The 12,254-nt window shown below is 36.1% G+C and overlaps 1 protein-coding gene across 17 annotated transcripts in view; it reads left to right on the top strand.

Moving 5' to 3' along the window:
• ZNF280D (zinc finger protein 280D) overlaps nt 1-12,254 on the top strand; it is a 55,539-nt gene that overhangs the window by 28,655 nt on the left and 14,630 nt on the right. For 14 of the 17 annotated variants that reach the window (XR_008238160.1, XM_052807244.1, XM_052807239.1 and 11 more), the window contains 6 exons: nt 590-724; nt 2,304-2,548; nt 3,728-3,868; nt 5,543-5,605; nt 6,189-6,307; nt 6,499-6,535. Coding sequence is in view for 13 of the 17 variants with exons in the window: in XM_052807244.1 (XP_052663204.1) it covers nt 590-724; nt 2,304-2,548; nt 3,728-3,868; nt 5,543-5,605; nt 6,189-6,307; nt 6,499-6,535 (740 nt within the window). In the remaining 4 variants the exon portion in view is untranslated. Of the gene's footprint in view, nt 1-589; nt 725-2,303; nt 2,549-3,727; nt 3,869-5,542; nt 5,606-6,188; nt 6,308-6,498; nt 6,536-9,471; nt 9,570-12,254 lie in introns of all 17 variants that reach the window. The other 3 variants (XR_008238162.1, XR_008238161.1, XR_008238163.1) reach the window with 1 other exon arrangement.

The raw sequence follows: 12,254 nt of genomic DNA, 5'->3' as shown, positions 1-12,254 counted from the left end.
AATGCTAGAAAAATGCTAAATATATGTAATGAATCTCTGTGGAAAAAAAAGCGTAACTGATTTGTATGGTTGTTACTGGATAAGAGTAGTTAATAAAATATGGTAGATGAATTATGACTGCTTATTTTGAAAAGTCTTTAAGGGAATTGTTAAGACGTTGTCAAGTTTTTGTGTGACAGCAGCTCCCTGTTTAAAAAAAATCTCTGAATATCCTTCAGGGAATATCTCTGCTATTTGGTTTCTTCATGAAGTTGTAGCGATGTGTTCTGCTTTTCTTGAGATTACTAGCAAACCTTTCACTCAAAGGTTTCACTTCTCAAAGTAGAGAAAAAGATTATGACATACTGTGTCATCTTGTAACTGGTAACCTGATTCCTCCTCCTCTTAGTAATGACACTGCCTTGCATTTTCAAGTATTTAAATATTCTATCTTTAATTCCTACACAGTATCTTGGCTTTGTACACTATTAGGAGTTTGTCCAGTTGATCTTTTAGAAACTGGATGACCATTGCTTGAGACAAGCTAGGGCTGGAGTTTTGTTTATCATGACATTCATGCTTACTATAGATTGTCTTCCATTTTTAAAAGAAAAAAGGAATATACCGTTGCACTAAGTGCAGACTGCAATTTTTGACATGCAAAGAAAAAATGGATCACAAGACTCAGCATCACCGAACATTTAGGAAACCCAAACAGTTAGAAGGATTGCCTCCTGGAACAAAGGTAAGTGTTAATACAGGAAAATTAGAGGGGACAAAGGAAAAAAATGTAATGGTAGTGAAAGGGGTGGAATAGAAAGAAGCGCTTTTCTCATTTCTTTTCCAAAGCAGAGATTTTTTTCTTTTTTTTTTTTTCCCCCACCTCTAAAACTAGAACTCTAGAACATACTCCTGTCACAAGAATTGCCAGGCAGGTGCAGTTTATGGTTTCTTCCTGGTGATCTGTGGCATTGCTCTGTCCCATTCTTCCATACATGTATATGCCAGTAGTCCAGTCAGTGCTGCTGCTTTCTTGAGCTGTTGGTTAATTTTCCTCCTCCCGTTTATCCTTTCTTGTGCTAGGAGAAAAGGAGATAGTCTGGATGTTGGTCTCAGGGGTCTGCATCATTTCTTGTGAAAGACTTTTCAATCTGTGGAAGGTCATGGCAAAAAATAATACAGAGTGCATAGACAATGTGTGCTTTATAAACTGAGTTCAGCAGGTCCTTTTTAGCTCCAGCATTTGAAGGGGAAAAAAAAACCCCACAATTTTCTGCTAAGTGTTTTATGAAGTAAACTTGGGTCCCTTCAGAACACTTAGGCTATCTTTAAATGATTCTTCCATTTTGAGAAGGAATCAGTTAGACTAAGAATTTCCTGTAGATTTCAGGACTTTTTTCCCTACAGTTTTTTAATGAAGTGTGAAGATACATGTCCTTTCAGTTGAAAGGAAGAAGAAAATTAACATTTTGATCAGGTCTTTATGGTTCATTTGCTGTAGAATCAGGAAGGAAAAATGACTGAAGTTGATGTTGATTGTGTTGCTTGGCAGAATGTAAAGCACTGATCCTCTATTCTGTGACAATACCTCAATTTTCTAAAGATTTCAGGGTCTTCATAATCTAATAAAAGCTTAGATTATGTTAGAATTTTGGTGTTAGTAGACCTTGACAGGATGTAGATGATGAGAATGAAATGCTTGGAACCAGGTTTAGAAGATGAGGTGCTTCTAAACTATGAGTATGGGCAAGAAATATAATTAGGAGTCATGCTGGCAGTGAAAACTAGAGAACCAAATTTAAGGGCAAGACAAGGGAGTGCGATAATGCCAGATGAGAGGTCAGAAAACAGAATTAGACCTTGGGGGTCTCAGGTGAGGAGCAAAAATATCTGAAGGAAGTAGATTGGCTAATCGTGAGGCAACAAGACACAAGGCTTTTGTTAAATCCAGGCATTGATGGGATTGTTTGATATTCTTAGTAGTGTTAATTGGCCTGACCCTTCTGTTTCTTTTCCACAGCTACATTTTTTTGCTTTAAGAAGGCAGGATGTAGCCAGTTGCAGGTCTAAAGAGAGAGCAGTGTGTTTGGTCATGGCTAACCATTTCCACTAAAACAAGAGTTTTTTAAGCATCCAATAGACTATTGAAGTTAGATTTACTCTAATCAACAGTATTTCGTATTTTTTAAAGCAGTCTTTACTGAAGAGTGTTTCTTATGCTATGATTTTTGTCCTAAAGTGGCTTAAACTTTGAGACAAATAGAAATGGGAACTTAGAAAGCTAAAATCTAAATAGAAATTTTTTTATAATTTCATACTTGTAGGTGACTATTCGAGCATCTGTTGGATCTCTTCAATCAGGATCATCAGCTACATCTTCTGTTAGTACAAGCAGTTCCACATTTCAGTTATCACCTAAAGCTAAAAATACAACCACTAAAAATCATAACAAATCTAATACAAATAAGTCAAAAGCAAAATCAAAACCAACTACATCAAAGAAGCAAAATGCATGGACCAACAGCAAAAAAAAAAAAGAAGTTACAAATACGGCATTGCATAATTTAAGGTAAAGTATTAGCATTAAAAGTATCTTTAAGTATACTTTGAATATAAATAACTGATCATTTAATTACCTTTCGATAACTTCTAATACTGCAATACAGAAGATTTGACACTTCCATTTTGCAGAAAAGCAGGTGCATAAACTTTTCACATACTGGTACTGTGATTATAATTCTGAGTCTTCACTTACGGATTTTGTTGGTGGTAGACTACTTTATGATGGGAGAACAGATGTTCTGGAAATTTTTCTGTTATAAACTTAGAGTTTTTCTGTGCACAGAGCCACAGACTCTTGAAATACAGGCTCATTAGGCAGATTTATGTTTAAAAGTGACCTGTGGAGGGGAATACATCTGCCTGGGTGTTCTTTGCAAGTTTTCTTATGGAGGGAGAAGTATTTTCCTCCTTCAATTTTTTTAAGGGTTTTATTTGAACCCATTATTTAAATGTCCTAGGACCTTAATTTGGGGAGCTACCAAGAAAAAAAAAAAATCAAGAAAGTAAAAGCAAGCTGTTGGGAGAATGCTGTCCTTATATTTATGATTTACTGGGGTTTGCTATCCTTATATTGATAATTTAATGGATGTTTTATGGACTAGAATATAATTCTATTGGCTAAGATGAGTTAGCAGTTTTCTTTGTCAAAGATTGTAGATGTCTCCCTTCTGATAAGGTGCTAACACTCACAGTGTGTAGCTCTCTGAGACATCCAAAACCAGCCAGCAAAATTGGGGAAGAGCAGGGTTACATTCTTGCTTTGTAGGTATTTCAAAGCTTGTGGATAATACCAGGGAGGACAGGAAAACCAAAGGCTTTTTCTCTGCATTGTGGTGCGTGAAGCATTTCTTTGAAATCCTTCTCAAGTACATAGAGACAACAGCAGCAGCCAAAGTTGAGGTTCTCATCTACTGCAGTATCTTGTTTCCAGGAGTGGCCAATAACAGATGCTTACATTAACTTTCACTTTTTTATTGACATCATAATGACAGAATAATTGAAGAAAAAAAATGAAGTTTTCTTCATATGTGCTAACATAACCTATAATAAGTATTTAACTGATACATTTTTAAGTTCCTCATTTTTTCCCTAATGTAGGCAAGCTTGCAACTGACTTAAAGCAAAAAGTTTGAAATAGTTATCTCATCTTAAAGTGTTGATATTAACTTTTTCATATTACTGTTAGGTATCGTCTGGGAGCTCACAAATGCATTGAGTGTTACTCGGAAATAAAAGATTTTGCAAGCCATTTTCCTGCTTATGTCCACTGTAGCTTATGCAGATACAACACTAGCTGTAGCAAAGCCTATGTGAATCACATGATGAGGTAAGAACTCCTTGAAATTTTCATTTAGGTTATCAAATACTTCCTAAATTCATATGAGGTGTGTTAAGCGTTTCTTTTAGCTGAATTTTGAACTGGGTCACAGGACTGGCATGGAAATGTGTAAGGTTGGATTTCTACTTTGTAATGAGGACCTAAACCCCATGTTCTTGTTTTGCCTTAAAAATCCAGTGGTTCAGACAGTGTTCTATCTTGTGCTTCAGAGTTTCTATGGGATCTTCCATAATTGTTTCAGCCAGACTTAACAAATAATGACTAATTGTTGCAGGTTCTCTGGGTTTCAGAATGAATACCTCATCTGATTTTACAAGTGCTAAATGCATATGGCCACAGCTATTGCTAATGAAATCTGTGCTCAGAATACCACATAAAGGATGTCTCAAATAGTGTACTAAAGTGGATACTTTTTCTTATACTACTTCTGGTCATCCATAAAAATAATGTCTCATTTTGCAGGACATTTGTCACTGATTGTGAGGCAGTGTAGGGTATTAGTGATGACAGCTGTAAAAAAGCCTGTTAAGAAAACAAATGTGTTAGTTTTCAGAGCAATGGAATTATACTGTGCAATAATTAGACACAGATCACGTAGCAGTGACAGTAAAACAAAATTTTGAAAAGCTACTTGTTAATCCTGCGCCCTGAACAATACAGAAATGCAGTTGTCTTTTTAAATACATGTATATATAAAATGCCTTGGCATTTTTGAATGCTAGAATTCTTGAATTTATGACCTACGTCTTTACAAGTTTTTGTTTATATTTTATATGTGGACCTGTTCATATTAATTTCAATGCTTATGTAAGTCCTAGGCTGAAATAGTTTACATGCTTCTATGCCTATAACCTATTGGTTGCATGCTCTAAAAAAATAAAAATAATAGAAATTAATGTGCTTAATTCTGATTGTACAAGAGAAAGTTTACTTCCAAAGGGGAGAGTTGTAGCCCATGTTCTGGGTGTTGTCAAATTCAACCATGCAGTAAAATAGCCAGTCTTTTGTCCTTTGTGTCCTTGATGTGCTAATGCTTCCCCTGCTTTGACCCCTTGCAGCCCTTGACCTATCGTCATCCAAAAAACACCTTTTTTGGGTTTGTGTAAGGAGCAAGGGCTGGTGAGGAGGAAGGCTGTTGGAGGGTGTTTCTCCGGTAGCAGCCCCTGTACTGAGCTGCTCACTTGTTGTTTCATATGGGAGTACAGTGTTGGCACATACTTAACCTGCATATGAGAGAACTTACAGGTGGTCTGAGAATTTGATTTACCTCATTTAAAGCCATCCCTTTAGGAAGGGTGAGTTCAGCAAAGCTTCACTTCCTTTGTGGAGCACTGTATAGCTACAGCCATGGTGCTTCAAGAGTTAAACTGCTGATGAAAGCAATGTAACTATGTTCTTGCAGGACTGTGCTGACCAAGTTAAGCCTTGCCCCTCCCAAACTCGTTATTTACAAGAGCACCAGTGTTTTAAACTAGAGCTGAGATTCACAAGCCTGTAGACTTTCAGCAATTTAATGTTTTAGAATAATGCAGGTCAGTAATGGAGTCTTCTATTTTCATGCCTTGTCGTAAGCAAATTGCAGTACCACGTACAGCATAGGGGATATGTGGAATAATGTACTTAAAAAAGCCAGTGTAAGTGGTATTTTTTTCTTATATTTAGTTTTCACAGTGCTCGTCCAAGTAAAAGATTTTGGATCTATAAGAAGCATTCAGAAGAGCTACGGTAATTTGGCTTTTTTCAATTACATCATTATGTTTCTACTTTCTGATAGTGAACTGATTAGTTAAATGAGATTAGAGCCTCTTGAATTTCTAAGCTTCCACAATCTAGAAAGAGCAGGGAAATAAAAACATTAGCTCTTCCACTAGCAGTGTTCTGTTCAGTGGCATATATTTGTTATTTGTCCACATTTATTCAATTCTTAACTCTGAGCAGTTTTAAAAAATATTTCTGTTTCTTTGTTTTGCAATTATTCATAATGTGCAAAATGGGGAGGGGATGAGGGGAAACAAAAAAAAAGAAACAAACAAAACCCACCAAAACCAAGAAACTCGTGCTTTACAGATTAAGTTTCTGTCTAAAATGGTGTTCTTTGTACTACATCCAGCATGGAGATGCCCTGGTCATTGATAGGGATTGCCAGTTGCAGTATAAAAAGTAAGAACATGGGTTTGTGGGTCATCTCATCTAAAGTTGCAGGAAATTTTATTTATTTTTTTATAGTCTGACCAGTTGCTGTAAGTTAAGAAAACTTTTTTCACAGTCATGTTGTATTTATACTTCCTTTTTACTTTCTGTTCTCTAGAGGTGTGACTGTAGTGTGTCTTAACTGTGATTTCCTGACTGATGTTTCTGGCTTAGATAGCATGGCCGCACATCTGAGTGAAAGCCACACTCATACTTGTCAAGTTATTATAGAGAAAGGTGAGTACATATAGTGTCTTTTTTATATAGTTTAAATACATGAATACTTACATGTGGATGTCTCTGTGTTATTGCAGTCCTTTTTTCAGTTGCATTATCATTATTTCTCTGTACTTCAATTTGAACGTGAGTACTTCTGTATTTCCACATTTTAAAATATTTTTAATTAAATCCTGTATTTTTATTTTCAGTTTCTGTAGATATCCCAACTGCTGAACAAGTATCTGAGTAAGTTTTTGTTTTACTGCTCAATGTTTATTTATATTAATGTAGTGACAGATGGGCAAAATTTGCACTTTGAACTTGGCTTTCTTTTGGATTTCATAGGATTAGAAATGTATAGATGAACTTAGACCCTTACTTTACTAGTGCTTTTTGCTTTTACCACATCTACAATTACAAAAATGAGGAGATAAAATGATTACCTACTGCAACCAAAATCAAAACCAAGTTTTTAAGTTTGGCCAAAGAGACATTAATTCTTGCAGTATTAGAACTTCTCAATCCTGACTTCTAAGTCTAGACATAGCAAGTCTGTTATTTCAACTTGCTTTTAATACTAGCTTTATTAAATGAGCGGTTTGTGTTCTTTACGTAATATTAATATGAATACCAAAAAAAAGTGACCTTTATTGAAGTAGGACAAATTAAGTCTTAATCTTTTATAAATATTCAGAAATTATTTTCAAAATTATGTTATTTATATGACAAAGGTCTACTGGTTTGTATTAACTTCTTAATTCTGACTTCTGAAGAAAAAATAATATGAGGATTTTGGCTTTCAGTTTTTTTAAGGATTTGAAAAAGAACCTGCAGTATTGTGGAGATGTGTTGCAGGGTTTGCTTGGGGTTTTTTTAACCTTAGAAGAATCAGATGTGCCAAGCCATCCTTGATTATCCTGGAACAGTACCTGAGGCTTTACAGTGTAGCTTGTGAGCCTACTTATGCCTTAATTGAAGGTTCAGAGGTGTGTCAGTTGAATCAAACATTTGAGTTCCCTCTAAATCATTTCAGAACACAGGAACAAAAATGTCAATTAGACTGTAAAGAAAGATATTTTAGAAGATGGAAGAAAATAGTTTAACCCTGATTAAACAGCAAGGTGTCATTGAGTCCATCTAGCCCATCACAGAATTCTAAAAGGCATTAGACATTCTTATGCATGATGAGAACTTTTCCAGCAGAGCAAGAAGTTCTTAGGCCTCTAAGCATAAATCAGCCTTCACTGAGTGTTGGAAGTATCCCCAATAGGTTATTTCATAACTATTAAGTATTTTCTTTCTTAGTTTCCATAAAGTGGCCAGTAAGAAGGGGTACTGGAATAATCTGTCATCTGACCCAAACATAGGAATGCTTTTCTTTGGCTATGAGTAATAGTAGAGCAAAATATATGCTATAAACTTCAAACCTCTATTAGTAACTGTTTAGCATGTGATACAGTTGAATAAAACTGGTGGTCTGATGGGATGACTAATAGACATTATTAAAAAGAATTGAAGATATTCTGGCAGGAATGAACAGAAGGAAGTTAATTTGGGAAAGCATTCCAAAAAGCCATTTAAAAAAATGAAATTTCTATTGAAATTGGACAAAACACTGGAAAGAGTCATCTAGGAGGCTGAGCTGTATTCCCTTCATTAATCCAGGGTGGTTTGTGTCCTTTAACAGTTACGATTTCAGTGAAACTCAAACAATGGAAAAATAAAGTGTTGAGCTGTGATACCTGTGAAAACCTTAGCTTTTCTACTTGGAGCTGGAATTAGGTGTTGGAAATTAATACTTGCTGAGCTATATGTAAGGAAAGGTTATGAATGTATTGAATGGCGGGGAATGAGATACAGTTGTGGCAGGCCATTGTCAGTACTGCACAAGGATCTTGTTGTCTTGAATGTATTACAGAAATGTCATATGAAAATATTTAAGAATGTTGGATATACAAAGTATGTATTACTTAGAAACAGATGGGTGAGCACTGAAAAGATTTGAAGTGGAGTCAAGAATATGTGCAGGTTTGTTTCTGCAAACTGTTAGATTAGGACAGATGCAGATAGCCATTATTTCTGAGAGCTCTGATGTTGGCCAAAGATTAGTTACTGGTACTACATAAGGTGATATAATCTGTGATGGTGCTTTTTGAAACTGTCATGCTCATAGACTTCATTAATTTCAGTAAATCTCGTCCCGTTCCATATACTAATTCTCTGACAAGTGATAGGGCAAGAGGAAATGGCCTCAAGTTGCACCAGGGACGGTTTAGGTTGGATATTAGGAAAAATTTCTTCACCAAAGGGGTTGTCAAGCATTGACACAGGCTGACCAGGGAAGTGGTTGAGTCACCATCCCTGGAGGTGTTTAAAAGATGTGTAGCTGTGGTGCTTAGGGACATGGTTTAGTAGTGGACTTGGCAGCACTAGGTTAACGGTTGGATTCTATGATCTTAAAGGTCTTTTCCAACCTAAACAATTCTGTGATTCTATATCTTTGCTAAACCTAAGAGCATGAGTATACCTGTGTAGCAGATTTTTTAATTCATTATTTGCAGTACAGAGTGCACACAAAAATGTTCATCTTTTTGTGGGGTGGTTCTTCATGGTACTCTGCGGTTTGCTTTGGAAGAAGAGGAGCTGGCAGACATTATTCATAACTTTTGCTGTGTAGTTTCTCAATGATCTATGAATGTTTCTTTCCATTCTTTGACCTATAATTCAATGAGGTATGACTTGTTTATGGGGCTCTTCAGAATCACTTCATTGTCAGAAACAATGACTCACAGTTACAATCTTGAATGCTTTTGGATCTTCTCTTGCATCTCTCAGATGGTATCTTTTATTATATATCAAACTGTCTGTATGTGTTGTAAAACTCATCTTTATTGCTAATGACCAGACATGTTCGATGAGCTCTGTGTAGTGTTGATGAGACTGTCTTTGGACCAGAATCCTGCCATTAGTAATACAGATAACCTAGCTGGAGATGTTCCAGCAGGAATTGCTTTTTAAATTGTTACTCTACATAAAGTCGCCTTGTTTGTTTAGTGATCCACCTTGTGCTGAGGGAATAAGGCTTAATAACTATGCTAGTACTCTTCTAATGCTCAACTCTCTGCTTTGCGCAACAATTAACATATTTTTAAATGAACTGACAGCAGACATTTTTGTTGCAGGGGAGTTGAAAGTGAGCAGGTATCCTATACTGCCTTGGCTCACTGACACATCATTGTGGACCAGAAAATTGAACCCAGTCCAGCTTGGGATTATTTTGGTATGTAAGCGAACAAGGATCTGACCAGACCTTTTCCTTTTTCTTCATGCATTGAAGCTGTGGTATTCTCTTCTTGCATCTTTTAGGCAGCAGGTCTGGTCTTTTCTCCCAATATTGTAGTCTGGCAAAGGCCCTTCTGTGATAATGTTCTCTGCTTTGCAGCATTGACTTGCAGCTTTTTGGGGGCTATACTCCTTTGAAGAGAGGCTTACCAGGAGTTTCACTTATGTGATGCAGTGTTTCTTTGCTGCTCATTTGCAGTGTTTCTTTGCTGCTCAAGTCTATCAATATCATCCCAAGCTAGAGTAGTATGTAAATGATGACATATATGTGTTGACATCAAAGCCCATTTTGTTCTGAACTTGATCCTAGCTTCTGAAACTAAAGGGCTTTGTCATTCTCTTTGGGTGTTCACTAAAACATGCAAGTCGTGATCTATTTAATATTCAAGTAAGTTGCATTTTTGTCTGCCAATGACTTTACAGTATATAATGGCAAAATATACTTTGAATTACTTCTGTCGCATATAACTGCATAAACTGAGTCTTGGCCAAAGGAATTTATTAGCTGCTTTGCTCTGGTAGCTAAGCTTCTTTTTGCTCCTAAATACTGTAGGAGGAAACCATGTGATGGAAGCAGATACATTTATTGAGCCTTGATTCTGAGGGTGGAGCAGCTACAGTTCATTCACACCTTGTTCTTTTGGTATCATCTCTCATCTTCAAGGATGCTCTACTCAAGCTGCTGAGACATCTGCTGCTTTTGATTTCACTGCTTCTGACTTCATCTTTAGTTCTAGATTATCTATGGCAAGTTTATCCATCAACAGGTTGTCTGGATATATGATGAGCTTTCCCTTTGTCATGATGAACATCTAGTGTTCCTCCAAATTCAACCTCCTGCTTACAGTGGATATGTGTCTTGGTTGGATCTCTTATTTACTAGCTTCCAAGCAACCTAATAGATAGAGCTAATCTTACTCTGAGATCAGTCACTGTTTATAACCTCCTAGTTATAAGAGATTATTTTCGATGAATGCAAGCTATTCTTGATTTGCAGCACTTCCTTTTTCTGCATAATCAAATTCTCTGAGATTAATCCATTTTTACTGGTATTTTTGTCCTCTTCACTTTTAGTATTCAAACAGTAACAGTGTTGGTGATAGTGAGCTTCTGCAATCACTGTGGTATTGCTAATAATGGCAAGGATTCTGTCATCCATTGTCTCTTATGCATATTTTGTGATTGAGCATCTGCACGCTTACTCAGTACTCTAAAGCCTCGTTGTTCTTTTTGCTACTTTTTTTTCTTCTGACAGAAGCTGTGTTCCATCTTGAATGTTGCTGTTCAACTTCAAGCATTGGTTACCTACTACAGGTTTTTCTTGCAGGACTTATTTCTGTTTTGACACAGCAGCATTCAAAAAAGCATAGTGGGTTTGTGTTTTCATTGTGAACATGCTGTTGCATTTCAGAGGAAGTTGAATCTGTGATATTTCACTTTCGTTCAGGTTTCTGGCAACAACAAAACTGCAATATGATTGCAGATTTTCATGGCTTTTAGAAATGTTCCCTAAGAATTTCCCAGAAATTACGCTAGATTGATACTTCAATTTGAAATTGTGAATTATACCTCTTTTGAATGTTCATTTGGAATATTATCATTCGGTTCTTTTACAGCTTTGCTACAGAAATTTTTTAAGTTTCAGACTTGCTGTTAAAAAGCTTGTAAGCTGCATACAGATTTGTCAGCTTTTGTGTAAATAGTTCATGTAGAAACAATTGGCATTGTGGCATCCTGTTTCCATTTGTGTGAGGATCTCAGAAAAGTTACTCATGTGGAAAACTCATAACATAAAACCAGTACTAAATCATGCAAGTAAACCTGCCTGACTCGATTTTAAATATCCCTGATGGTCCCAACAACTAGAAAGTTACATGAATAATGCAAAATATTGGACCACATCTGCAAGGACAGAGCATGAATATGCATGGTATAACCAGTTTAGCTTATGGTCAAAGAATTAAGATTTCATTTGTATGTACCTTAACCTGTCTCTTTTTTGTTATTTTTAGGATGTTGAGTGTCACTGCATTATGGGTTCTTAAAAGACGTGTAGTTGCAGAGCAACCTTGCTTGATTAGCAAATTCTGTATTACCTTTGTTTTGAAAGTCTTTCTGACAAGAAGGCAAATGTTTGTTTCTGTTATTGCGTTAAATGTTTGTAACTGTGCAGCTTTGTGCATAACACTTCACTACTCATGATAATGATACTAAGTTTTTATGTAGCTGTTTTCATTGCTAACCCCATTTTACAGGTGAGAAACTGGAGACAGTGTCAAGTAACATGAATGTCACCATCTTTCCTTTCCCATTCAGTTGTTAAGTGTAAAACACCATAGCATAGAAGCAGCTTTTTCTTCTCTAACTATGCATTCACATGTACCTTCCCAGTAAATGCTCATACAATCAGATATTTGGGGGAGAATTGTTCTCTATGAATCATTGGCTCTACTTAGAGTATATTTTTCAAAATGGGGAATTTCTGCTAAAAGCTGGAGTTCTTTTAAAAAAAAAAAAAAAAACGACCTTTCTATGCTTTTTGTTGTAAAATAGATTTATATTTATAATGCTGGGTATGGTTCAGGTGAGTGGCTGGAATGTACCTTGAGCCACTTAAATAACA

The sequence above is a fragment of the Harpia harpyja genome, chromosome 14, assembly GCF_026419915.1.
Source record: "Harpia harpyja isolate bHarHar1 chromosome 14, bHarHar1 primary haplotype, whole genome shotgun sequence".
NCBI classification, from domain to species: domain Eukaryota; kingdom Metazoa; phylum Chordata; class Aves; order Accipitriformes; family Accipitridae; genus Harpia; species Harpia harpyja.
The sequence above is the reverse complement of the archived record's forward strand: the minus strand, read 5'-3'. Positions and strand labels throughout refer to the sequence as shown.